This window comes from Lotus japonicus, chromosome 6 (genome assembly GCF_012489685.1).
Source record: "Lotus japonicus ecotype B-129 chromosome 6, LjGifu_v1.2".
NCBI classification, from domain to species: Eukaryota; Viridiplantae; Streptophyta; class Magnoliopsida; order Fabales; family Fabaceae; genus Lotus; species Lotus japonicus.
In genome coordinates, this window is record NC_080046.1 from 60738604 (window position 1) to 60763505 (window position 24902).

Below are 24902 nucleotides of genomic sequence, written 5' to 3' on the forward strand. Positions count from 1 at the left end.
TCAAACTTCTCTAGTAGTTAAAGAAATTCTTAATAAGTGATTATTTTAAGTTGTACATGTTTAATTTTTTTAAATTAAAGTCTTGAATTCGAATCATATAAGTATGAATTTTTAGTAAAAGAACTAATTTTATTATGATATGAATTTCTCTGATTAAAAACATATGTCTTTCATGGAAGTTACCTGTATTAAAAAAACAAAGTAGTTCATAGTATGCATTAAAGGACAATGTTTGACGTCTGCCATTGCCGACATTAAAATCTAACGTCGTGGCTCCGCCTTGTGACATTAAAAAGAGTTTAAGAACAACTACCAGACTTTTTTATAAACGTGAATGCTTTATCATGTTTGAAAATGTTTACCAACAATATACTCTGCCTCTTAAAATTACACACATTAAGCACGGTAAAGACATACTCCCTCCGGTCCTATTTATAAGTATGAAAGAGAAGAAAAATCTTGGTCCTTTTTATAAGAACCAAATGAAAGTTTGAGCTATATTAATTATTTTTTTCCAATGATGCCCTTATTAATTCTAACTTGTAAAATGTGTCTCATTAATTATTCTCTCTCTTTCTCACTTTCCAACACTAATAACAAAGGGTAATTTTGGAAGTTTATTTTGATTCAAGACAAATTTAATGCATTTTATCTAGTTTAACTACATTTCTTAAACTATGTGAATTTTTTTTTTGTTGCTTATAAATAGGACCGGAGGGAGTATATGTAGATAAAGATTTTTTATAATGATAATTAATGATGCAAGACAACAATTCAAAATATTATTCGGTGAACTTAAATCATTCTCATTGACATTGTGATGGGACTAGTAAACTAAATATTCGGTGTACTTTTATAATTAATGGGAGCTAATGAAATCAATGAGACCGAAAGGAGATGTGGAAAGCAAACAAGAAAGAAATTCAAGAGCTTATGCTAAGCGTTGGGGCCAAGGTTTGGTAATTAACGAGAGAGAACTTTAAAGTTTTAAATTGATTTTCATGGTGCTCGTGAGTGGTGACCCCGTCATAGATTCCTTTGTCAAGTTTCAACAATACAACACAAAATCCCACTAATGAGCCACTTCCATTTGTCATGTTATGTAATCTCATTGGTAAACAAAGTAATAATAGTGCAATGCAATGCATCCCTTGATCATCACATAATATAAACGAGTCCCTTCCAAAACAAACGGGTTGGGCCCAAAGTATTTTTAAACGTAAGCTAAATTTAATATAAGGTTTAAATTAGTCTACTCAAATGACTGTCCAGCATGATTTGAGTTTTGTCGCCACTTTCTATTATATATAAAAAATGTGTTTTATATCCTCCTAAAATCCTCATATATGTTTTAAGAGTTTGTCTAAATCTCCACAAATAAATGTGAAGTAAAATGACTATAATTAACTTATGTGGTATAACAATTTTTTCATGTGTGTCTTAAATTTGTTTAACTCATAACACATGTTAGTAAGATATTACTGAGTTACCTAAGCCTTACTCTTGAGATGTCATACGAAATTTAGAAAGTTTTGAATGCTTTTTATATTTTCGAGAAAAGATCCAAATCTAGATTAACGGATCTAACAACAAGCTAGCTGACAGAGAGTTCATGTACACGAGTTTTTAATTTTGGTCAAAATGTACCACCTGAGGTACAGCTTAGCCAATTCGGCGGGTTATGGGCTTTCAGCCTTCGCTCTTTCTTTTGGGCTTCGGCCCTTATCACCTTTCACAAAAACAAAACCTGGTTGTAAGTCACACGAGATAATGACCCGAAAATAAATAAACCAATATCGAGCCACATTTTTCTGTTAAAACATCAATCAGAAAATTAAGATATAGTATTATTGAATATTATAGTGAGTGTCATGAATTATCATATAACACCAAGAACAGATGTTATATTGTTGTGGACTGCAAGCAACGCAACGCAACACTTGGTGAGAAAAACGTGGAAATGAAAAAGAGTAAAGGCTGTGGCTGAAAAATCATGTAAGAAACAGTCCTAAACCCAATTTGGATTGGTTAATTGATTCTACCGCTTTTGATTTCGATTGCGAATATATTTATATACCAACCCAAACAAACATGAACAAGAAGAAAGCTCTCTCCATTTTGTTGCGCGCCAGAATGAAGCCTAACGATCGCACCAACCTTCCTCTCACTGTAAGCAACCTATCTCGCCATTACTGTCATTCATACACTTACTTCGCTTTGCTTTGCTTCATTTTCACGCAAATCGATGATTCCATTCGTAATTTTGAAATTGAATCTGATTCTATCTGACTTTGTTCCTTCCTTCGATTCTAGGGAAACACTTCTTTTATGGCAAAACACAAAAAATTAGTGGCAAAATTGGTTAACCATGACCGCGGATCCGTACAATATGCATTATTTTCTTAGTTAGAATTAGAAAATGAAATAAATTAGAGGAAATGGACTAGAGACACTTTGTAAGAGATCTTACAGGTTAGCAAGATTAGTAAGATTAGCAAAAATGTCACCAATTGACTGGGAGAGCAAATTATTGCTTAAATTCCTGAAAAACACATGGAAATACAGGGTAAGAGTGGTTCCAATTCCAATATATGACCAAAATAAATATTGGGAAATAAAATCATAGCATTCACAAGCAACTTACAGATAATTGAGTGAAGCCATGATAGAAATAGAATAAGGAAGATTCCCAGTTAAGTTATTTCTTGCAAGATTTCTGCTAGTTGCAATTGAAGATTAATGACACATTTCAGTGACAAGAAAAATGAAAATTTCAGATAAAGCAGCAAAATGAAACTGATCAAGAAATGAAAAGAGCTGGTAATAAGAGGTGAGTATTACAGGCTTGTAAGATTCGGCGGCAACTGATAGGGAATGGCGTCGTGGATCTTGTTGTCACTTAAGTCACTAGAAAACCACGCCAAAAAAATAAAAAACCAATCACCAATTTAATAAAAATATTAAAGGCCATGTGTAACACAAAATCATAAAGCAGAATTATCTCACAGCTTTCTCAGTGACATAAGGTTAGAAAGCAAGTATCCCAGAGTTCCGTTGAGTCCTAAACCTGAAAGCTCACTAACCAGAATTACAACAGGGAGATCAGTTAGTTTTCACAACCAAAAATTTACTTATTCAAAATTACTAATACAATCACAAATTGCAATATCATCTGAACCTCATACATTGAAACAATAGCTGAGCCCTCACAAGTTATCCCTTTCCATGACTCTCCGCATGGATCACCACCGCCGACTTTCCAACCCGTTAGCATAGATGGACTGTTCAACGAGTTGTACATGACCTGAAGAGCTTGAACTGCAACAGGAAGAACAACAAATTAAAACTACTACAACTCCACAAAAGTAATAGCATGTTGGTTTGCAGAAACAGATTTATAAATATAAATGGTATGCGAAAAACGGCTTATTGGTTCCAATTAACCTTTCTTCCCTAAAAGAAGTAGAAGAAGAAAAGGAATGAACAAAAGGAGTTATTGAAACACATGAGTGGGAAAAAAGACCATTTTTTGGTGTGAAAAACCAACCACCTATGACTTCATTTATTGCAATACTACACTCTTTCTACAATCAGAGTTTCTACAAAGCAAAATAGAAGCCTAAGAGCTCAATGCTCCCACATGGGCTCAACCTAAAAATCACTTCTTTTGGCATGTCAAAGCAAAAAATAAATAAAAATAAATCAATCAAGCCTTTATTTTAACCATTGCATTTCCCCTGCAACCAGCAAACAGTGTTTACAAGCAGACACCAAAAACTCACAGCTGAAAAGGTGAAGAATCTAAAGTTGGGCATTCAAACAAGCACTACCCAGAATGCAAAATCCAATCTTTTTCTCAAAACCAAACATCATCAAACCAATCAAACACAGAGTGATCAATCATCATACCAAGAAAAAATCAAAAAAATATATCAAAAAAAGAGGAAAAAGAGAATACCATCAGAAGGGTCAGTGTTGGCTGAGGCAATAGGAAGAAGAGCAGCAGCGAGAATCAAAGAGAATGAGAAGAACTCAGCGAGAAACAGCGAAACAGGGGAAGTGGCATGATGATGATGAGCCATTATGGTATTGGTTTGGTTCAGGTGAGGAGGAGCACATGCAAGAGTAGCATGGAGAAGAATCAAGAGATGTGAAGGAAGCAGAAGAAGAGGATGGAGAAGGGGGTAGGAGTAAGAAGAGCGTAGTGGTTGGGTTCCAGATCGTGACTGGTTGTACAAGGCAATGCCATTAAAGAAAGGGACAGATAGATGGAGATTCCAAGCTTAGAGTAATGAAGAGAGAGAGTGGCTCAAAGCAAAAGGAACACGAGAGTGTGAGTGAGCTTGTTCAATGTGTTGAGTGTGCGAGTGAGTGTGTGTCGGCGAAAAATAAGAACCAAGAACAAGAAAAAAATGTAATGATTTTTTGTTGTTGGGAAAATTAAAGTGGTTGAATGAATCTAAGAGGGGTAACTCAGTTTGCAACGCTGTGTGTGAAGAGCTCTCGGATTCGATCCGCTTATAATACTGTTAAGCCAAAATTACAAGTACTACAATTCTCGACACCATGGTGCAAAAGTGGTTTCTCGACAGAAAGGGTTGGGCGAAGCCGGCAACTCAGCACACGATGTCCCTCAAAGACAAGTTAGTAAAAGCCATAACTCGACACACTCAGAAGATGAAGAAATCTCGATCATCTTAATGGAAGAGGCAGTTACCGAATAACAAGCAACTACAAGCACGTGCGTACACCCACGATGCCACGAATAGCAACGGTTGCCCACGACTCAGAACCATCCACGTGGCAATAGAGTCACATGCGCGAAGACCATCGGCTAAACGTGGGGTATGGCGCCAAAATTCAAAACCCACGAAGCCATCGTGCATCCAAGGAAAACCGCCAAGAACATGGGCAGAAAGAACAATATAAATAGAGGAAGCAGCAGCAGAAGAAGGGGTTCCCAACTAAAAACTCTGAAAATTCACCAAAAGCTCTAAACGTCCGCATCAATGAGACTTCGAGAGCAGAACGTGATGATGGAGGAGTATGTTGCAGAACCAACGCTTTAGTTTCCCTGCATTTCAGTTTGTTGATTTCCAGTTCTTGTGTGTAGCTTGTTTTGTCGAAATTTGCTTTCATGCTATTTTAGTTTGCTTGACTGTTTTGTAATCGACTCATATTCAATAAAGTCCAGTTTCGTTTGAGTTGTTTATTGTTGTCGAGAATACACTCGTTCACACACTACACTTTGGCAAAGCGTTTTCTCAAAAGGACCCCGAATCTAAACTTCCTTTAGTCGAACTAAGAGGATATTTGTTTACCAAAAATCCGTGTAAACAAATTGGCACGCCCAGTGGGACCGTTTTTGTGAAAACTAAGTTTTACAGAAGCATTTTGTGTGTTTGGGTTTATTGCATGCTATTTGGTATTTGCTACTTGTCTTGATTGTGATTTATATGCACCTGAGAAGTGGTAAGACTTTGAGTATGGCAAGTAATCGAGGAAGAACCTCTCCTCAAGGATCTAACGTGGGTAATCAGAGTAGCCCTGGGGGAAGTAGCGGTAACAATAATGAAGAAGTTTCTACTGGAATGGGGCATGGCACCAGTATGCCAACCCAGAACGTGGCAATTTCTGCAGTTGCAGAAATGCCTGTATCTACATCAGTACAGGCACAAATTGTTCCAACGATTACGAGGGACATGCCTTATGGTATGCCTACATCTATGATGCAAGGCATACAAGGCACGTATTCGACGTTCCCTGAAAATGTTCCCCCATTCAGCATACCCCCTTTTGGGGCAAATGGAACAATGTTAAACTTGGGAAGTCGAGTTAGTCCCCCTATTCCTGGATCTAGTTCACAAATTTATTTATCTACAGGTATGAATAATGGTTCACTTCAAGCCATTAGGCAGCAAGTAGATGATAGTAACCATGAAATGGTTAACATGCTATCTCGACAGATAGGTGAGCTAATCAACCCTGTGCTCCAAAATAATAATGCCAATAATCAGCATTTGGCACGACAGATGGATCGTTTGGCGACAGCCCTGGGGGCACCAGTCGAAATCCAACCGGCACCAGGGATTAACCAAATCCCGTTGCCTAACCATGTCCCTGCCCCGGTGCGCTATCAGGCGCCGCAACACCAAGAGATGAGGGCAAACCCTTTGTACGAGGCAGTGCAGCCACCATTGCAAAATGTGTATATGGTAAACAGGGAAGAACACGCTGATGGTGTGCTAGAAAGAATTCGACACCAGAACGCTGGGGGGCAACAAAATGTTGCTGCTGTGGTGGAGCAATTGTTGAACCAACATGGTTTCAACGTGAGTTTCGCGAATAGACCCCATTTTGTGTCAGCTTTACAGAGGAGGTTCTCGAATCAGAACTTCCTCGAGGCTGGAAGGTCCCCAAATTCACTAAGTTCTCGGGGGATTCAGGAGAGTCCACGGTAGAACACATAGCCAGGTACCAAATCGAAGCAGGAGACTTAGCCATCAATGAAAATTTAAAAATGAAGTACTTCCCGAGTTCTTTAACCAAAAATGCATTTACCTGGTTCACCACCCTCGCTCCTAGGTCAGTCCATACATGGGCTCAGTTGGAAAGAATTTTCCATGAACAGTTCTTTAGGGGAGAGTGCAAAGTAAGTTTGAAGGATCTGGCTAGTGTTAAAAGAAAGCCAGCAGAGTCTATTGATGATTACCTGAACAGGTTTAGGATGCTTAAATCCCGATGTTTCACCCATGTCCCTGAACACGAGCTAGTTGTCTTAGCCGCTGGTGGTCTAGAATATTCCATTAGAAAGAAAATCGACACTCAGTATATTCGAGATATGTCTTTACTCGCAGATAGAGTGAGGCACATCGAATTGCTAAAGGCCGAAAAGTCAGAGGAAAGGGCCAAGACTACTAAGTGGCCAAAGAAGGAGAAGGTAGCGTACATAGATGCGGATTCAGTAGGTCAGAGTCCATGTGTCTATCGAGAAGTCCCGGCGGACGTCGATTTGAATGACGTCAATCTGGCTGAACTTCAGCCAGGGGATCCTTATGTTTGTAAAGCATTGAAACCACGTGAAAACAAACTTGGGGAGGAAAACCCCAAGAACACGATTCCTGCTGTGAAAACTTATACTTTTGATGTGGCCAAATGCGATGCAATCTATGATATACTTGTGTCTGATGGTTTGCTTGTGGTCCCTAAAGACCAAAAACTTCCTTCTCCTGAACAAAGGAAAGGGAAGAAATATTGCAAATATCACAACTTTTTTGGTCATTGGACCTCACAATGTGTTCGTTTCAGGGACCTTGTGCAGGGAGCATTGGACTCAGGAAGACTCAAGTATGATGAAAAAGCCAAAGGTCAAATGAAGATCGACTCTGATCCACTGCAGATAGCTGAGGCCAACTATGTCGAGCCTTTCTACATTGGCATGGTCGACATTTCCGAAAAGCTGAGTCTGGGTTTGACGCTGGGAGAAGTAAGAGAAGAAAACATAGCTGTCGAAGAACCAGAGGTTGAGAAAGAAGTGAACTTGGAAGAGGTTTACCCCAAGGCTGGAGAAACCCTTGTCGAGTTTCTATCCCGCAGCAAAAATGGCGAGAAAGAAGTTATGCTGTGCCCTCGATGCAGCGCTGTTTTCGACAAATCCGCAGCCAAGGCCTATCAAGATTCATAAATGAAAAGGCATTATCAGAGGAAGGCTCCTGTATCCAGGAGACTGAAGTACCCTCACGAGGAGTGGGTCGAGAGAGACCAGGAACTCGATGGCCATAAAGGCCAGAAAGCAAGCAATAAAGACAAAACTTACCTCCCCAATGCTGGATTGCCAAGAAACCAATGGTTCGGGCCAGCGCCTCCAAGGCCAAAACCATACCCTAAGTGGCAGAAAATCGACTTAGGCCAGGGATCCTCTTACATCAACAATTCCCGTGTGTCACGAAGCTACTCCTATGGCTCTGGGAACTACTATGCTCCTGAACAAATGACCAGGACTCAGTTCAGGCGTTTTTTGAGGAAAAGGAAAGCTGAGAGGGAAAGAGGTGGCAAGTTCCGTTCACTATGGGACATAAAGCCAGAAGACAACTCTCGCAATGAACCTAGTGTGGCGTCGATTATCAACCAGCTGGACCACGCCATCAAACAAGGAACAACCGTACCACCAAATCCAGCTAAGGAAAAAGGGAAGGATGTTGTCGAAGATGAGGATGAAGACATGCTCGAAGATTTCGACGACAGTGATGGAGAAGAGCTTAACATCATCTGCATCGTGTCCATCCTACCTGCAGAATTCGATAGAATCTCAGAGGTCACTGAAAGCGAGGAAGACTACTATGTCGACGACGAACCAGATGACAATCCTTTGTGTTATTATGTGATGCAGAGAGGATCTGTCGAAGATGAAAGAGCTATCTTCCAAAGGCCAACCGAGCAAATGAAGAGCCATTTGAAACCGCTATTTGTTTGGGCCAGAGTCGAGGAGAAGGGTGTTAACAAAGTCCTTGTCGACGGGGGAGCTGCAATCAACCTCATGCCCGGATTTATGCTCAAGAAGTTAGGTAAAACTGAAGCGGATCTAATCTCACATGACATGGTGCTTTCTGATTATGAAGGAAAGACAGGTTCTTCCCTAGGGGCAATTATGTTGAACATAACCGTAGGAACAGTAGCCCGTTCCACATTGTTCATTGTGGTCCCTTCAAAGGCCAATTACAATTTGCTGCTGGGAAGAGAATGGATTCATGGCGTGGGGGCAGTGCCTTCGACCTTACACCAACGTATATCCATTTGGAAAGCTGATGGAGTTGTCGAAAATGTACAAGCAGATCAAAGCTACTATTTAGCAGAAACAAGCTACGTTGGTAAGAAGAATTTCGAGAAGAGTTTAGCCACAATTGCTCCTTTAGACACAGTGGCTAGCCAATACTTCAACCCCTACTCAGAGTACTCAGTAACGTTGGATCCCATCCGGGGCCTAAACCTCAATGAAGCATGCAAACTTGATGCCATGAGTGGATGGCACAGTGATGAAGAGAAAGATGCCACTGTTGGGTGGCAAGCCAATGATAAAGATGATTAATTCGAGCATGGCTCGAATTTCGGCTTACGCAGCCGAAAACAAAATAAGAACGGCCTTGGAGGCCGAGAGGATGGCCAAAGAAATGGCTATAGATGAAGCTAGTGTCTCAATCCTGCCCGTCGAATTGACACCCCAGGAGGAGGCAACAACAAATAAGGATGACACGTGCATAGAAGAAAACGAGCAGAGTGCCGAGGAATGCGGATTCGAGGACCTTTGCAATCTGAGGCTAGATTGCATCTATGATGACGGCCCATTGGGCTTCGAGAAGCCAGTGGTCGATGTTTCCAAGAAAATGGAAGCGCAAGACCCTTTAGAAGAAGTGGACCTGGGTGATGGCTTAGAAAAGAGGCCAACGTACATCAGTGCTCTCATTGACCCGGAGCTAAAAGACAGGATGGTGAAATTACTCAAGGAATTCAAAGACTGTTTCGCTTGGGATTACGATGAAATGCCTGGCCTCAGTCGAGAAATGGTGGAATTGAAGTTACCCATCAAAGAAGACAAGAAACCAGTCAAGCAATTGCCCAGGAGGTTCCATCCAGATGTGTTGGTGAAAATCAAGGAAGAAATCGAAAGACTCCTCAGGTGTAAATTTATCAGAACAGCTCGATATGTGGACTGGTTAGCCAACGTGGTTCCAGTAATCAAGAAGAATGGAAAGATGAGAGTTTGCATAGATTTCCGAGATCTTAACGCTGCCACTCCAAAAGACGAGTATCACATGCCTATTGCTGAGATGATGGTGGATTCAGCTGCTGGTCACGAATACTTAAGCTTGTTGGATGGTTACTCAGGCTACAACCAAATCTTCATAGCAGAAGAGGACGTGTCGAAAACAGCTTTTCGATGTCCTGGTGCCTTGGGGACATAAGAGTGGGTGGTCATGCCATTTGGGTTGAAAAACGCTGGCGCGACCTACCAAAGGGTAATGAATACCATTTTTCATGATTTTATAGAAACCTTCATGCATGTTTATATTGATGACATTGTGGTGAAATCCCCATCAAGGGATGACCATTTGTTGCATCTAAGGAAATCCTTTGAGAGGATGAGAAAATATGGCTTGAAGATGAATCCCCTTAAATGTGCCTTTGGTGTTATTGCAGGTGATTTTTTGGGTTTTGTGGTGCATAAAAAGGGCATCGAGATCAACAAGAACAAAGCTAAAGCCATTCTCGACACTAGTCCACCAACCAGCAAGAAACAACTGCAATCACTATTGGGAAAGATTAACTTCCTAAGGAGATTCATTGCTAACCTCAGTGAGAAGACCAAGTCATTTTCCCCACTTCTTCGACTTAAAAAGGAAGATGCGTTCCGCTGGGAAGCAGAGCATCAAAAAGCGTTCGATGAACTCAAAGCGTACTTGTCTAGCCCACCTATAATGGCACCACCTATAAGAGGAAAGCCAATGAAGCTGTACATCTCTGCCACGGATGGAACCATCGGAAGCATGTTGGCTCAAGAAGATGAAGATAGCAAAGAAAGAGCCATATTTTACTTAAGCAGGGTGTTAAATGATGCAGAAACTCGATACACCATGATCGAAAAATTGTGTTTATGCTTGTACTTCTCTTGCGTAAAGCTGAAATATTATATAAAGCCAATCGATGTAATGGTTTTTTCTCATTATGATATAATAAAGCACATGTTATCCAAACCTATCTTGCATAGTCGAATTGGTAAATGGGCTTTAGCCCTAACCGAGTATTCACTAACTTATGCCCCACTAAAGGCAGTTAAGGGACAAGCAATTGCTGACTTCCTGGCAGACCATACTTTGCCTCAAGAAATCATAACTTACGTAGGCATCCAACCTTGGAAGCTATTTTTCGACGGTTCTAGCCATAAGAATGGTACTGGGATCGGGATGTTCATAGTATCCCCAAGGGGCATCCCCACGAAATTCAAGTTTAGGATTAAGAGTAACTGCTCAAACAATGAGGCTGAGTACGAGGCATTAACATCAGGCCTCGAGATCCTGATAGCCCTTGGGGCAAAGAATGTCGTCGTAAAAGGGGACTCTGAGTTGGTAATAAAGCAACTTACCAAGGAATACAAGTGCATTAGTGAAAATCTAGCTAGGTATTACACGAAAGCTAGCAATTTGTTGGCCAAATTCGACGAAGCTAGGCTAGGTCACGTTTCCAGAGTGGACAATCAAGAAGCCAATGAATTGACACAAATCGCGTCAGGATATATGGTCGATAAATGTAGGTTAAAAGAGCTTATCGAGGTCAAAGAAAAACTAAACCCCTCTAACCTCGACATCCTGGTCATTGACAATATGGCACCTAATGATTGGAGAAAGCCAATTGTCGATTACTTGCAAAATCCTGTGGGTACTACAGATAGAAAGACAAAATACAGGGCAATGAGCTATGTCATCATGGGAAACGAGCTATTCAAGAAAAACGTCGACGGAACACTACTGAAGTGTTTAAGTGAAGACGACGCGTTCATAGCGATCTCGGCCGTTCACGACGGGCTATGTGGTGCCCACCAGGCAGGAATCAAGATGAAATGGATCCTATTTCGACAAGGGATGTATTGGCCTACTATTATGAAAGATTGTATGGAGTATGCCAAGAGGTGCCAAGATTGTCAGAGACACGCGGGGATACAACATGTGCCAGCAAGTGAATTACACTCGATCATTAAGCCTTGGCCATTCAGGGGTTGGGCTTTAGACCTAATTGGCGAAATTAACCCATGTTCTTCTAGGCAGCATAAGTACATCATAGTGGCTATAGATTACTTTACCAAGTGGGTAGAGGCAATTCCTCTACAAAATGTGACTCAGGACACGGTGATCGAGTTCATTCAGAATCACATAGTGTACCGCTTTGGGCTACCTGAGTCACTTACTACAGACCAAGGCACAGTGTTTGTAGGCCAAAAGGTAGCATCATTCGCAGAATCTTGGGGTATAAAACTCCTAACCTCGACCCCCTATTATGCTCAAGCGAATGGTCAAGTCGAAGCGGCCAACAAAACGTTGATCTCCTTGATTAAAAAACATGTTGGTCGAAAACCTAAAAACTGGCATCAAACGTTAGGCCAAGTGCTTTGGGCTTACAGGAATTCACCTAAGGAATCTACCGGAGCAACGCCTTTTCGACTAGCATATGGTCAAGAAGCGGTATTACCAGCAGAAGTATATTTACAATCGTGCAGAATTCAAAGGCAAGAGGAAATTCCAAGTGAAGATTATTGGAGTATGATGCTTGACGAATTAGTCAATCTCGACGAAGAAAGACTATTGGTGTTGGATACCTTAACCAGGCAAAAGGATCGCATTGCTAAAGCTTATAACAAAAAGGTTAGAGCTAAGTCTTTTATGCTTGGTGATTACGTATGGAAGGTCGTCTTACCAATTGATAAAAAAGATAAACGTTATGGAAAGTGGGCCCCAAACTGGGAAGGCCCTTTTACAGTCGAGAAAGTACTTTTAAACAACGCTTATTCGATTAAGGAATTAGGAGGTAATCGACAAATGACGATAAATGGCAAATATTTAAAAACGTATAAGCCAACATTGCATGAGATAAACATCGAATAAGGAAGTAAAAGAAAATAAATTGCCAAACGCGAATGTTTTATTGAGTAGAATAGAGCATTACAACTATGGCAAAGGAATTTTAAAAGGGAGGGTTGGCCCTACAACTATTGTATCTGGCCCTAAGAGGCTCTATGCGCCTCAAGACATCCTCTTGTTGGGATTCCAGTCGCGATTTCTCCTGTCGAATATCCAGCTCTTCACGGGCAGTAGAAGAAAGCTTGTCCACCAAGGTTTTCAGAGCTCCCACACTCCCCTCGGGGTCCGCCTGGCTAAGAGCAGCCTTCAACTCTTCAAATTCCTCCATCTTCTCGTCAATCTGGTGTTCAGCAAAGAACACTCGAGCAGTAAGCTCCCGGTGTTCTTCATATAGAGGTACAACTTCATGCAGGAGGCTCAAGAACTCCTGAAGAGGAATTCTTACCGAGGCAATAATATTCCTCGAAAGAAGTTGGTTAATGAGCCCCGTAAGCTCTTCAGCCAAAGGAAGGAAAGAGTGCAACTCCCAGAATAAGTCTTGGTCAAAAGCCAAGTTCCGGATCTGGTTGAGAACACGACGGCTAGCCATGGCTGAAGGGATTTATGAAAGCAGGAAAAGAGTTCTGGAAAAGAAACAAGGGAGAGTTTGGAGAAGTTACTGAAAAGAAGTAACAAAAAACGCTCTATTTATAGGGTAACAACCAAGGAATGCATTAATTAATGGCAATCAGTTGCCAACTCTTCATCTTATGGTTATAGGCCATGCAGATTACCACCACCATCATGAATAGCTTTGGCTTTTAATGAACAAAGACTTGCATTGAATCAAGAAAACGTGGTATAAGATTGCAATAAATTGGTTCATTCCCCAGAAACAAAGCGACGACTATGTGAGGGGGTGCAAGGAAGTTTGAACGATGCAACAGTAAATGAATAGCCGTCAAAATAAATGCGTAGTGGAAACTGAAAAGACTTGGCAAATTAAACGTCAAATTATATGGCTTAGGTGCCAAAACCATTGTCGAAATATTACACGCAATTGGCATAGCCATGGTTAGAATAGTGCCATCATTACATATTAATAAAAAAAAAGAGTCCTACAGCAGGGTTTTAAAAGAGTTCAAACAATCAGCAAAGGTGGCAATCTTGGCATCGAGACCCTTCTTCACAGCCTGATCAATCTCCAATTCCTTGATAACCTCTTTTGTCGAGATGATCAGAGCCTTGGAGTCTTTAGTAAGCACATCCAACTGATCCTTCACAGCAGGGCCTTCCTCGACCAAATCAGCTCGCTTTTTCTCCAGTTTGGTAATCTCTCGATGCAGCTCTTCAAGTTTGATGTCGACTTCAGAGATTTCATCTGCGATCAAAACCTTCCTAGCAGTGAACTTCTTGAAGTCCTCTTTCATTGCTGCAACTTGAGCTTTACCAGCAGAGACTTTTGCTTCCTTAAAGCTGACAGCTTGACCAACGTCCTTGACTTGATGAAAGGTGGCTGAAGCATCCACTAAAAAAGATTGAAGGTTAGCCAAAGCAGCAGCCTGTTGAGAATCGAGTTTTTGGCCAAGAAGGAAGACAAGCAACTCCTTAGCAGCATGGCTCGCTTGAGGATCAGCTTGGATCTGGTCGAGAAACCCATTGGCGAAGACAATAGCCTTCAGCCGACCCATACTCTCCTCGATCTGTTGAGAATTGGCTACCCCACTTGATTGAGCAGTCTCAGCAGTGGCATCAGCTTGACGGGGTGGAGAGTCCCATTCCAAGGTGCCATCGAGGAAGCTATCCAAAGCTGCCAGCGGGTCCTCCTCAAATAAAGTGTCTAGCTTTTCACTAGACACATGAGATGAAGAGCCACCCTTGGTTTGAGGCGAATGTTGCACAGTGGCAGTCGATTTTGGAGGAGGCATAGGGCTGTCATCCTTGCCTGGAAGAGGCTCTGTTTCGCGGATGGGAGAAGTTGCACCCTGAGTTTCCTGCAAGAAAAACCTCTTTAATGCCCTTTCGATAAAGTAAAACGCATATTAGAGGAGTCAACAAAACATGAAAAGTATAAAGATACCTGGCAAGCAGAGTCCTTAGAAGGGCTCGAGTTGGTGGAGCTTCTGGAACGGCGAGGAGACTTATGACGAGATTTGCTCCTGACCTTCCTCCTTCCCTCAGATGTGGAGGTCTTTTTAGCTGAGGATGCGGCCTTGGGAGGTTTCTCGACACCTTCAGTTTTGGATTTTGCAGGAATGGGAGCTGGGGAATTCTCACGGGATGGAGGATTGGAAGTAGAGTGCTCATGAACATCAGTCTAAAGGAAACAAAACAAACAAGAGATGACTCAGATTAGGAAACCACGGGTTAAAAATGTCACAAGGTACCCTCGAGAATGGAGAACATACCTGAATGGCGGCGCCGCCACCACCCTCTTTGTCATCGACTTCTGTTTGAGCATCAGATGCCAACTTAGAAGCCCCACTAGGGGTGGAAACACCAACCCCCTTGGCCCTCTTCTGACTGGCCGAAGCAACAGGCTTAGGTTTCCGTTTTCGACTCTGTCGAAAAATACGTCAGCCCATAATCCAAGGAAATCGAAAAGGAAAAGGTAAAAGCATGAGGAAAGTACCTTGAGCTTGTCAGCAAGACTGACATCATCATCCTCATCATCATCATCATCATCCTCAATCACGACTGGCTTGTCCTTGGAGGAATGAGCCACTGGGGAAATAACTTGAGGAGCTGGTCGAATAATGACTTCAGCTGCAAACAAAAGAAAAATTAAGAAGTAAAACAGGAAAACCAAGGCCAAGTCGAAGTATTACCTTGACCAATACGCATGTTCAGCGATATGTGGTTGAAGATTTCGACGGGCACATGATACAGAAAGTTCCATAGGTGGTACTTAGTCCAAGTCACTCGCTTTCGAGGAGGTAGAGCTTGATTGGCCAACACATTTATGTTTACATGGTCAACCCATTTAGGCAAGACCGGTGGAAAAGCCAATGCAAACTTACTCGTAGGCAAAGACGGGAACCTAAAGCCAGTTTTTCGAATAACAAAAGATAGACCTTCCTCACCAGGAGGAACCACTAACTTGGATTTCTTGGCTTTAAGTTCCCATTTTGGCCTTAATACTTGGGCCGCTTTCGCAACTGTATCTCGAAGGCGAAGAGTTGGGTAATATACCACACCAAAGAACTCTTGAAAAGATCGAATTTCTGTCAGGTGCATACCTTTGGTCTTCTTCGGATCCTGCTTCTGCAAAAGAAAAGCATCTGTCATGCATTGCAGACAATCGACGAGGGGCTTCGAAATTTGAGCCCAATACTCAGACCACCAGGCTTTGAAAGCATTAGTGGCATAATATGAAGGAGCGTAAGTGAAGGGGCTCAGGTTGAGGAGTCTCTTGTTATAAAACTGAACAGTCGTGTCGAAAACAGAAGCCCTCTTAATAGTTCCGGGGTACAGGACTAGACTCTTGTCAAATAAAGTGTTGGGTAGAACTTGGCTAAGCCCAAACTGTCGAGAAACCAATTGAGGGTTGTAGCCACATAGAGTGTAGTCACTGCTAGCAAAGCCCACAGTTAAAACCCTAGGAGATAAGAGGGTCCTCCAAAGTATGATGTGGTGCTCCTTGGGCAACGCAGAATCAGAGGCATTAGGATAAGAATTCATCAGCCAGAAAGGGCCACGAATAGCCTTGCTGTGAGGAGAGAAACTGGAACGGTAGTGCTTCAGCTCGAGAAACATGGTAAAGTACTTCCTGAAATCAGCTTCGAAACTCGACGCATCATAAGCAGGGGTCAGGGTCTCGAGCCTATGGGCATCGATCCTGGTGTTAGAAACAGTTAGAGGATTATCTTGTACCGGCAGAAGAGATTCGAAGACTGCATTCAACCAAAGTTGAAACAGCCAAAGTGGTCCAGCCGCATTCAGAGAGACGGTCTTAGTATTCCGGATATCCTCGACAGCTTCATTCAGCATTTGATACAGGTTGCCAAGGACGAGCCTAGCCATAGCAAGTTGTCGACCCTCGTGAAGCAGATTGGCTAAAGGCAAAAGCTTGGCAGGTATGCGCAAAGATTTGGTGCAAAAGACATAAGCAGACAGCCAATACAACAAGAAAGCGACATGTTCAGCATCAGACACCTCACCACTCTCGACATAATGGTCCTTAATGAATCGACTAAAAGAAACGTTGTCAGTAGGGATCGAGATGGGTTTAACAGGAGCAGGTGCAGAGTGATAATCATCACCAATGGGCCACAACCCGGTGATAGCAGCAACATCCAAGAGGGTGGGGGTGATCATACCAAAGGAAACATGAAGGCAATTAGTGGACCTCTCCCAGAAATAAAGTGCACTCAGCAGCATAGCAGGGTTATACGAGATTGGAGATCTGGACAGCTGAATCAAGTCGAGAATCCCTACATCCTTCCAGTGTTGTCTCTTATCTCCCTCAACCCTATCTAACCATTTCAGGTAGGCCTTGTCGTTAGCAGAAGGGTTAGGAGGGGCTGAACGAAAGGCTCGTTTTGGGTCAAAAAGAAATGGCATACGGTAAGAGGGTTGAAATGCCAAAATGAGCTCCTCTCCCCTAACGCTAGGGTGAAATGATTCATGTTCTTCAGGGAGACTATTGGGCCTATCATGCTTCACTACTTTCAAAGGGCCCAAAATGGCGCGCAAAGTACCATTAACAGAGAAAGGAATGAGTACCTGGGATTTCCAGATAGCTATCTTCTCTGCTTCGTTGGGAGGCTCTGGGATTGGCACGCGCTTGGACTCATCCAGCTTAAGCTCAGTGGCCAACGGAATGGTTTGCTCAGGATTGGAAGCCATTGAAAGACGCAGTAAGTATTTCAGAGAAGACGGAAGAAGATGAAGTGATGAAGTCTGGAAGAAGAAGTTGCAGGTTGGAGGAAAGAGTAAAGCTTGAACAAGGAATACCAAAAGGGTATTTATAAACGGAAGGGAAAACGGAACCCAAGCCGCATTGAGCAGCAATTTATAAAAATTTGGGGTCCAAGCGATTATTTTATTAGTTAATTCATGTCACCTCTCAGCTTTTTGGCATAGGTGAAATCATGGCCCTAAAAAGGCTATAACTGTCAGCTAGTGGAGAAGTCATCAGACGTTATGGCTGCCGATTGGACTTGAAGATCGAATGGTCGAGAGCACAAAGCATTTGAATCGTTGGAATCGAACGGCTGCGATATAAAAAAAAAATGCTTGGTGTCTTTGAGCTAAAGCAGTCGACAACCAACATTTTTGGGGGGCAATTGTTAAGCCAAAATTACAAGTACTACAATTCTCGACACCATGGTGCAAAAGTGGTTTCTCGACAGAAAGGGTTGGGCGAAGCCGGCAACTCAGCACACGATGTCCCTCAAAGACAAGTTAGTAAAAGCCATAACTCGACACACTCAGAAGATGAAGAAATCTCGATCATCTTAATGGAAGAGGCAGTTACCGAATAACAAGCAACTACAAGCACGTGCGTACACCCACGATGCCACGAATAGCAACGGTTGCCCACGACTCAGAACCATCCACGTGGCAATAGAGTCACGTGCGCGAAGACCATCGGCTAAACGTGGGGTATGGCGCCAAAATTCAAAACCCACGAAGCCATCGTGCATCCAAGGAAAACCGCCAAGAACATGGGCAGAAAGAACAATATAAATAGAGGAAGCAGCAGCAGAAGAAGGGGTTCCCAACTAAAAACTCTGAAAATTCACCAAAAGCTCTAAACGTCCGCATCAATGAGACTTCGAGAGCAGAACGTGATGATGGAGGAGTATGTTGCAGAACCAACGCTTTAGTTTCCCTGCATTTCAGTTTGTTGATTTCCAGTTCTTGTGTGTAGCTTGTTTTGTCGAAATTTGCTTTCATGCTATTTTAGTTTGCTTGACTGTTTTGTAATCGACTCATATTCAATAAAGTCCAGTTTCGTTTGAGTTGTTTATTGTTGTCGAGAATACACTCGTTCACACACTACACTTTGGCAAAGCGTTTTCTCAAAAGGACCCCGAATCTAAACTTCCTTTAGTCGAACTAAGAGGATATTTGTTTACCAAAAATCCGTGTAAACAAATACACTATGGGAAGGATGAGAAATTTTAACTGTGACTAAATCCCGCATCTAACGGCATCCAAAGGGTGATCGAAAACTGGATGTTTATAAAAAAATTGGTAGAATGAAGATAATACACTCCAGACTCACTATTAGGGCATGTCTCAATGTTAGAGTGAATGCATAGTGGGCTACTACTATAAGCGGGTTATATTATTATGCGATTATGGTCCAAGAGTATTAAGAAACTCATCTTCCAGTTGAAAATGTGAGTGTTAAACTCGTTATAGCTAGGAAGCGCAAGGGGTTTAAACTCTCAAGCTATAAACATGTGGGAATTAAATTCAAAACATATTTTCATTTGTGTAAATTCAAGTGGGTAGTAAATTTTTTTAAGGATGTTGCTTTAGTATCCTTGAAAATGAGAATGTATAATACCCTTAGTTCATTTTTCAGAGTATAAACAAAAATATATAAATTAAAAAAGCCTTTTGTGAAAAAAATATGACAATTTAAAGCAAGAGTAAAGTATGAATGGAACCCTTTATTTTAAGGTTAAAGGGTAGTATAAGAGAAACTGACTTTTTATTAAAATAGAATAATAATGTAGAAAAAACCAAAATTCACGTAAATTGGGTCGAAAGGGTGGCAGATTTTGTTGGACAGTCAATGTTACAATTTAGGAGGGGCCCACACCTTTTTTCCCCTTCTGGGTTTTGGATTTCCTGTGTTCTATTTCTGCATTCTAATTCTTCACCTTTTGGGCTTTTTAGTTTTTACCTCTTCTTCAAGTCCAACCTGTGTCACTTCACCTTTTTTCCCCTTTTCAAATAGCATTTTATTCTCCCACTGGGAGTCACATCCCTCTCTCCTACCTTACCTGCTGGATACACAATTATTATTATTTTTTAACGACTGAATACACAATTAGAACGTGAATATATATAAAAAATACAATCTGTTTAGAAAAAATTGTATAATAACGCTTAAAGGTACGGTGACCCCTAACGTGGACCACTTTTAAAGTGGTCTAACTTTAGACCTCTTTTTTTAACCTGCTATAACAGGTCAACACATCTTTTTTTAAAGAAATTTAATATATGACAAATTTTTAATGATATTTTTTCTTTAAAAAAAAATGTGTCGACCTGCTATAACCAGTTAAAGTAGGTGGTGTAAAATTACACCACCTAAAAATGGTGCATATTAGGTTCTCCCTAAAGGTATAGCTAGTGGCTACCTTTAACAATTGGTTATACGCAATGTAATCGGTTTGTTATGACTAGTTGATTATATTAATACTAGTATTTTTTACCCTACGCACGGGTGATTCTTTTTAATTTTGTATTGTGTTTTTGATAATTTTTTAAAATTATTTATTCATATGAAAAATGAGTATAAACAATATTTTTTTTATAATTAGATTTTCTTATCGAAGTGTTAATTTATGTTATTGATTGTATATTTTTTGTCGTAGGTTTTTTATGAGTGTATTTTTTTTGTGTCGTTTGTCCTTGTTTATATAATTGATGCTTTTGATTCATTCTTTTGATATAACAATTTATTGTACTTTATAGATAGAAGTGATCTTTTTTTAAAGATCTTATTTAATATTAAGTTTGTATTTTTAAGTTTCATAACTCATATGAGACAAATAATAATAAATTTATTTAAAATAATGTTGTAGTTTTTTTTTTTGAAATTAATGTTGTAGTTAATAGTATAAGTTCATATAATGACATTGATGAAGGAAGATCAAGAGGAAGGGTTAGAGATTTTTTGTTGAATGATCTTTAACTTTTATGGTTTTTTTTATTAATATTAATTATGAGTTGATTAATATTTCCACAAATCTAAATCTAAACTAATAAAATGCGTCTTATGGAATTCGTAACTAATATCATATTTAATATTAATTTTGAGCTATGACATTCCATAACTCATATAAATTAAATAATAATAAATTCATATAAAATAATTTTGAGTTTAATAGTAGAAAGTTATATACTAACATTGATGGAGGAAGTTTAAGGGGAATATCGAACGACTGAGATTAAAAGTCTGCTAATTATCGAACAGCTCTAAAAAATCACATATCAAATAATATGTATAATTACTTAAAAGTCCATAGGTAAGAAAATATATATGAAACATTGTTTATTGATAGACTATTTTACCCTCGAGGTTGCTAAACTTTATATTTTATATAGATATAGATATAGATAGACAGATAAATATGGATATACATATAGATATTAGATAGATAGATATAGATATATATTTTAAATAGGTTAATTAATATTTATCTTTAAAACTTATTTTCGTAATATTTAAATCAATTTTCCTTTTTTAATTTTAAAATTTCAATTTTATTTTTTAATTTAGAAAGAAAGTGAAGTACCAAGTTAAAAATGCATATTTTGTATCCTCTTAAGCTTTGTTCTCAAAGCTGTGATTAATACATTTTTTCCTTTCTAAAAAATAAAAGGATAGTAATTTTATTTTATAACTTCTATATAATAGTAACCACATCCACATCTGATTGAGATTGTAGAAATGAAAAGACTTTTGTCCCATTATAAACTTTGATGTGTGATTTAAAATAAATCTTTAAGCTTTTTAATTTTCTAACTTTTGTATAACTAAAACGATTTAATGTATAATATATAAAAAATAATTTGATGTTTATATTTTTATTTTTAAATATGTTAATTAATAGATATATAACCAATATGAAGTTTTAAAACTTTTTTTATTTTTTTATTTTTTTTATTTTAGGGTTAAATATGGTTTTTGTCCCCTAAAATAGTCAATTATTGAATTTGGTCCCCATTCAATTTTTCATTGATTTTAGTCCCTCTAAAATAGAGAATTATTAATTTTTGTCCCTTCATCCGTTTTTGATACAAAAATGCCTTCATGATATATAGGTTTAAAATCTATATGGATTTTTTTTTTCCGAAAGCAAATACTTTCATTTATTTAGAAGAAATAAGTTGAGAAACAATCATTCTCAATTAGACAAAGAATGCCAAAAATTGACATAAAACATATGGATGACACCCAAGAAAACAAAAATTCTTCACAATTTAACAAAGAAAGCAAGAAAAATAAATGGATGCCACCTTACAAAAAATAGAAATTATCCAATGACAATTCAGATGTTAAATGGTGATATGAATGAATAATTGGGCCGCTAGAAACCCATTTGTCAGGTGTGGCCAGCCCCTTGACGATGTTTACAAAAGCTTCTCTTAGCCATATACTGAATTCTTCAAGAAAAATTAAGAGGAAATGAATATATCCGCACTAATGCATTATAGAGTGATCTGCAACAACAATTGACCTAAGATAAAAAGATACAATTTAAAGAAAAGAAAGACTCAAAATTTGGTCACTCAATACAAACCTCTTGAATTGGTTTTGAACCAAGAAGAACAGATATAAAAATGAAATTGATAAACATGAGTTTCCCTTATTTTATAGGCTCGAAACATTAAAAATATCAAGGTTTCAACCAAATTCATGTCGTTGTTCATGAAATCCTGACGTCTTACATCCTTACAAAAAATCTAAAGAAAAAAATAAAGAACAAAATAGAACATGAACATGAACTGGAAACCCCTTTGATGTTTTGTGTAGGGATTTACAAAACTTGAAACCTAAAACATAAGCTAGTTGAGTTCTAATATGCAGTCATTGCTGTAAGTCATGTATACTTTAAACAACTCTAAAGCTCAAAATGTGGATGAGGTTGAAAGGATGCAGACAAATCGAACAGATGAAAAGTATTTATACATGGAGAATAAACCATGAAAAATGTGAAAAGTTTCAACAATTCTCTTTCTCAATCCAATTATTGAATATATTTCATTTTAGAATAAATTGAAATCATGAAGAGGAGTTTTGGAAAATGAAAAGTCATAAAATCATTAAATTAGAAAAGTTGTAACAATTAGAATAGTGAAAGATCAATACATTGTTAAGTCATAAAGTGTTCTCAAGGCATAAAAGAAACTGATGGAAGATGAGAGGTTGCAATGGAATGGACGGCTGTGATTGCATCTTTAGAAAATAATGTGTATTTTTACTTAAATACCCATGTAAACAATTAGATTATAGTGTAATAATTATTGAATGACGAAGTTGCCCTAAAAATTGCAAAAACTCTCCCTTTATATATAGTATAGATATTTATATTCTATGGAAAATGATGAGTATGTCAAACTTCTCTCCTAATTAAAGAAACTCTTAACAAGTGATTATTTCAAGTTGTACATGTTTAATTTTTTTTAAATTAAAGTCTTGAATTCGAATCATATAAGTATGAAATTTGTAGTAAAAGAACTAATTTTATTATGATATAAATTTCTCTGATTCAAAAACATATGTCTTTCATGGAAGTTACCTGTATTAAAAAAAAAACAAAGTAGTTCATAGTATACATTAAGGGACAATGTTTGACGTCTGCCTATTGCCGACATTAAAATCTAACGTCGTGGCTCCGCCTTGTGACATATAAAAGAGTTTAAGAACAACTACCAGACTTTTTATAAACGTCAATACTTTATCATGTTTGAAAATGTTTACCAACAATATACTCTGCCTCTTAAAAATACACACATTAAGCACGGTAAAGACATATATGTAGATAAATATTTTTTATAATGATAATTAATGGCAAGCAACAATTCAAAATATCATTCGGTGAACTTAAATCATTCTCATTGACATTCTGATGGGACTAGTAAACTAAATAATCGGTGTACTTTTATAATTAATGGGAGCTAATGAAATCAATGAGACCGAAAGGAGATGTGGCAAGCAAACAAGAAAGAAATTCAAGAGCTTATGCTAAGCGTTGGGGCCAAGGTTTGGTAATTAACGAGAGAGAACTTTAAAGTTTTAAATTGATTTTCATGGTGCTCGTGAGTGGTGACCCCGTCATAGATTCCTTTGTCAAGTTTCAACAATACAACACAAAATCCCACTAATGAGCCACTTCCATTTGTCATGTTATGTAATCTCATTGGTAAACAAAGTAATAATAGTGCAATGCAATGCATCCCTTGATCATCACATAATATAAACGAGTCCCTTCCAAAACAAACGGGTTGGGCCCAAAATATTTTTAAACGTAAGCTAAATTTAATATAAGGTTTAAATTAGTCTACTAAACACCATGATTTAAGTTTTGTCGTCACTTTCTATTACTCTCTCTGTTCCTTATTAACTGTCTACTTTGGAGAAAAAATTGTGTTCCTATATATCTGTTCACTTAGAGTTTCAAGAGAGCATTAATTGATGTTTGTTAGAAATTCTAAGTTAGAACCACACAACACCACAAAACCTTAGGCTTAAGGCAATGAGTGTGTGTCTTCTTTATTATATATGCACTTGTGCACTTGCTAATCTAGGCAATGTGGGACTTATTTGAGTCACCACTTTATTATCTCTATTAATGTTTTTCCAAGAAATGCCCTTACAGAAATAATAAATGAAGAAAGATAAAATACATTCTAAAGGGTTATATAGGAAAACAAATAATACTTTTATGAAAATCAACACAATTAACTGCTTTCCTTAATTTGTGTGAACCTTTGGACAGATAAATAGGAACGGAGAGAGTATATATAAAAAATGTGTTTTATATCCTCCTAAAAATCCTCATATACGTTTTAAGAGTTTGTCTAAATCTCCACAAATAAATATGAAGTAAAATGACTATAACAATTTTTTCATGTGTGTCTTAAATTTGTTTAACGGTTTCACCTAGCGTGGGTCAGTTTCACCGTGGTACAGTTGAATTCTGAGCGTTGGATTGAGGTTTAAATGATCCAATGGTTGGCCTTCGTTACCTGTTAATGGATATAGGAGGATTTTGGAAGATATTACTGAGTTACCTAAGCTTTACTCTTGAGATGTCATACGAAATTTAGAAAGTTTTGAATGCTTTTTATATTTTCAAGAAAAGATCCAAATCTAGATTAACGGATCTAACAACAAGCTAGCTGACAGAGAGTTCATGTACACGAGTTTTTAATTTTGGTCAAAATGTACCACCTGAGGTACAGCTTAGCCAATTCGGCGGGTTATGGGCTTTCAGCCTTCGCTCTTTCTTTTGGGCTTCGGCCCTTATCACCTTTCACAAAAACAAAACCTGGTTGTAAGTGACACGAGATAATGACCCGAAAATAAATAAACCAATATCGAGC

At 38.9% G+C, this 24902-nt stretch overlaps 1 protein-coding gene across 2 annotated transcripts; it reads right to left on the reverse strand.

The window, feature by feature from the left end:
• Positions 1–1826: 1826 nt before the first annotated feature.
• Positions 1827–4460, reverse strand: LOC130726201 (protein STRUBBELIG-RECEPTOR FAMILY 8-like). 2 transcript variants are annotated; one of them, XM_057577432.1, is made up of 7 exons: positions 3959–4460; positions 3186–3318; positions 3007–3078; positions 2842–2907; positions 2645–2716; positions 2471–2542; positions 1827–2320 (listed from the first exon to the last, which is right to left on the reverse strand). In XM_057577432.1, the coding sequence occupies exons 1-7, from the start codon at positions 4080–4082 to the stop codon at positions 2200–2202; spliced, it is 660 nt and encodes a 219-aa protein (XP_057433415.1). In that variant the 5' UTR covers positions 4083–4460; the 3' UTR covers positions 1827–2199. The 2 variants fall into 2 exon arrangements, with proteins under 2 accessions (XP_057433415.1, XP_057433414.1); XM_057577431.1 differs by having other exon boundaries at positions 1827–2323; positions 3959–4457.
• Between the last annotated feature and the right edge of the window lie 20442 nt (positions 4461–24902).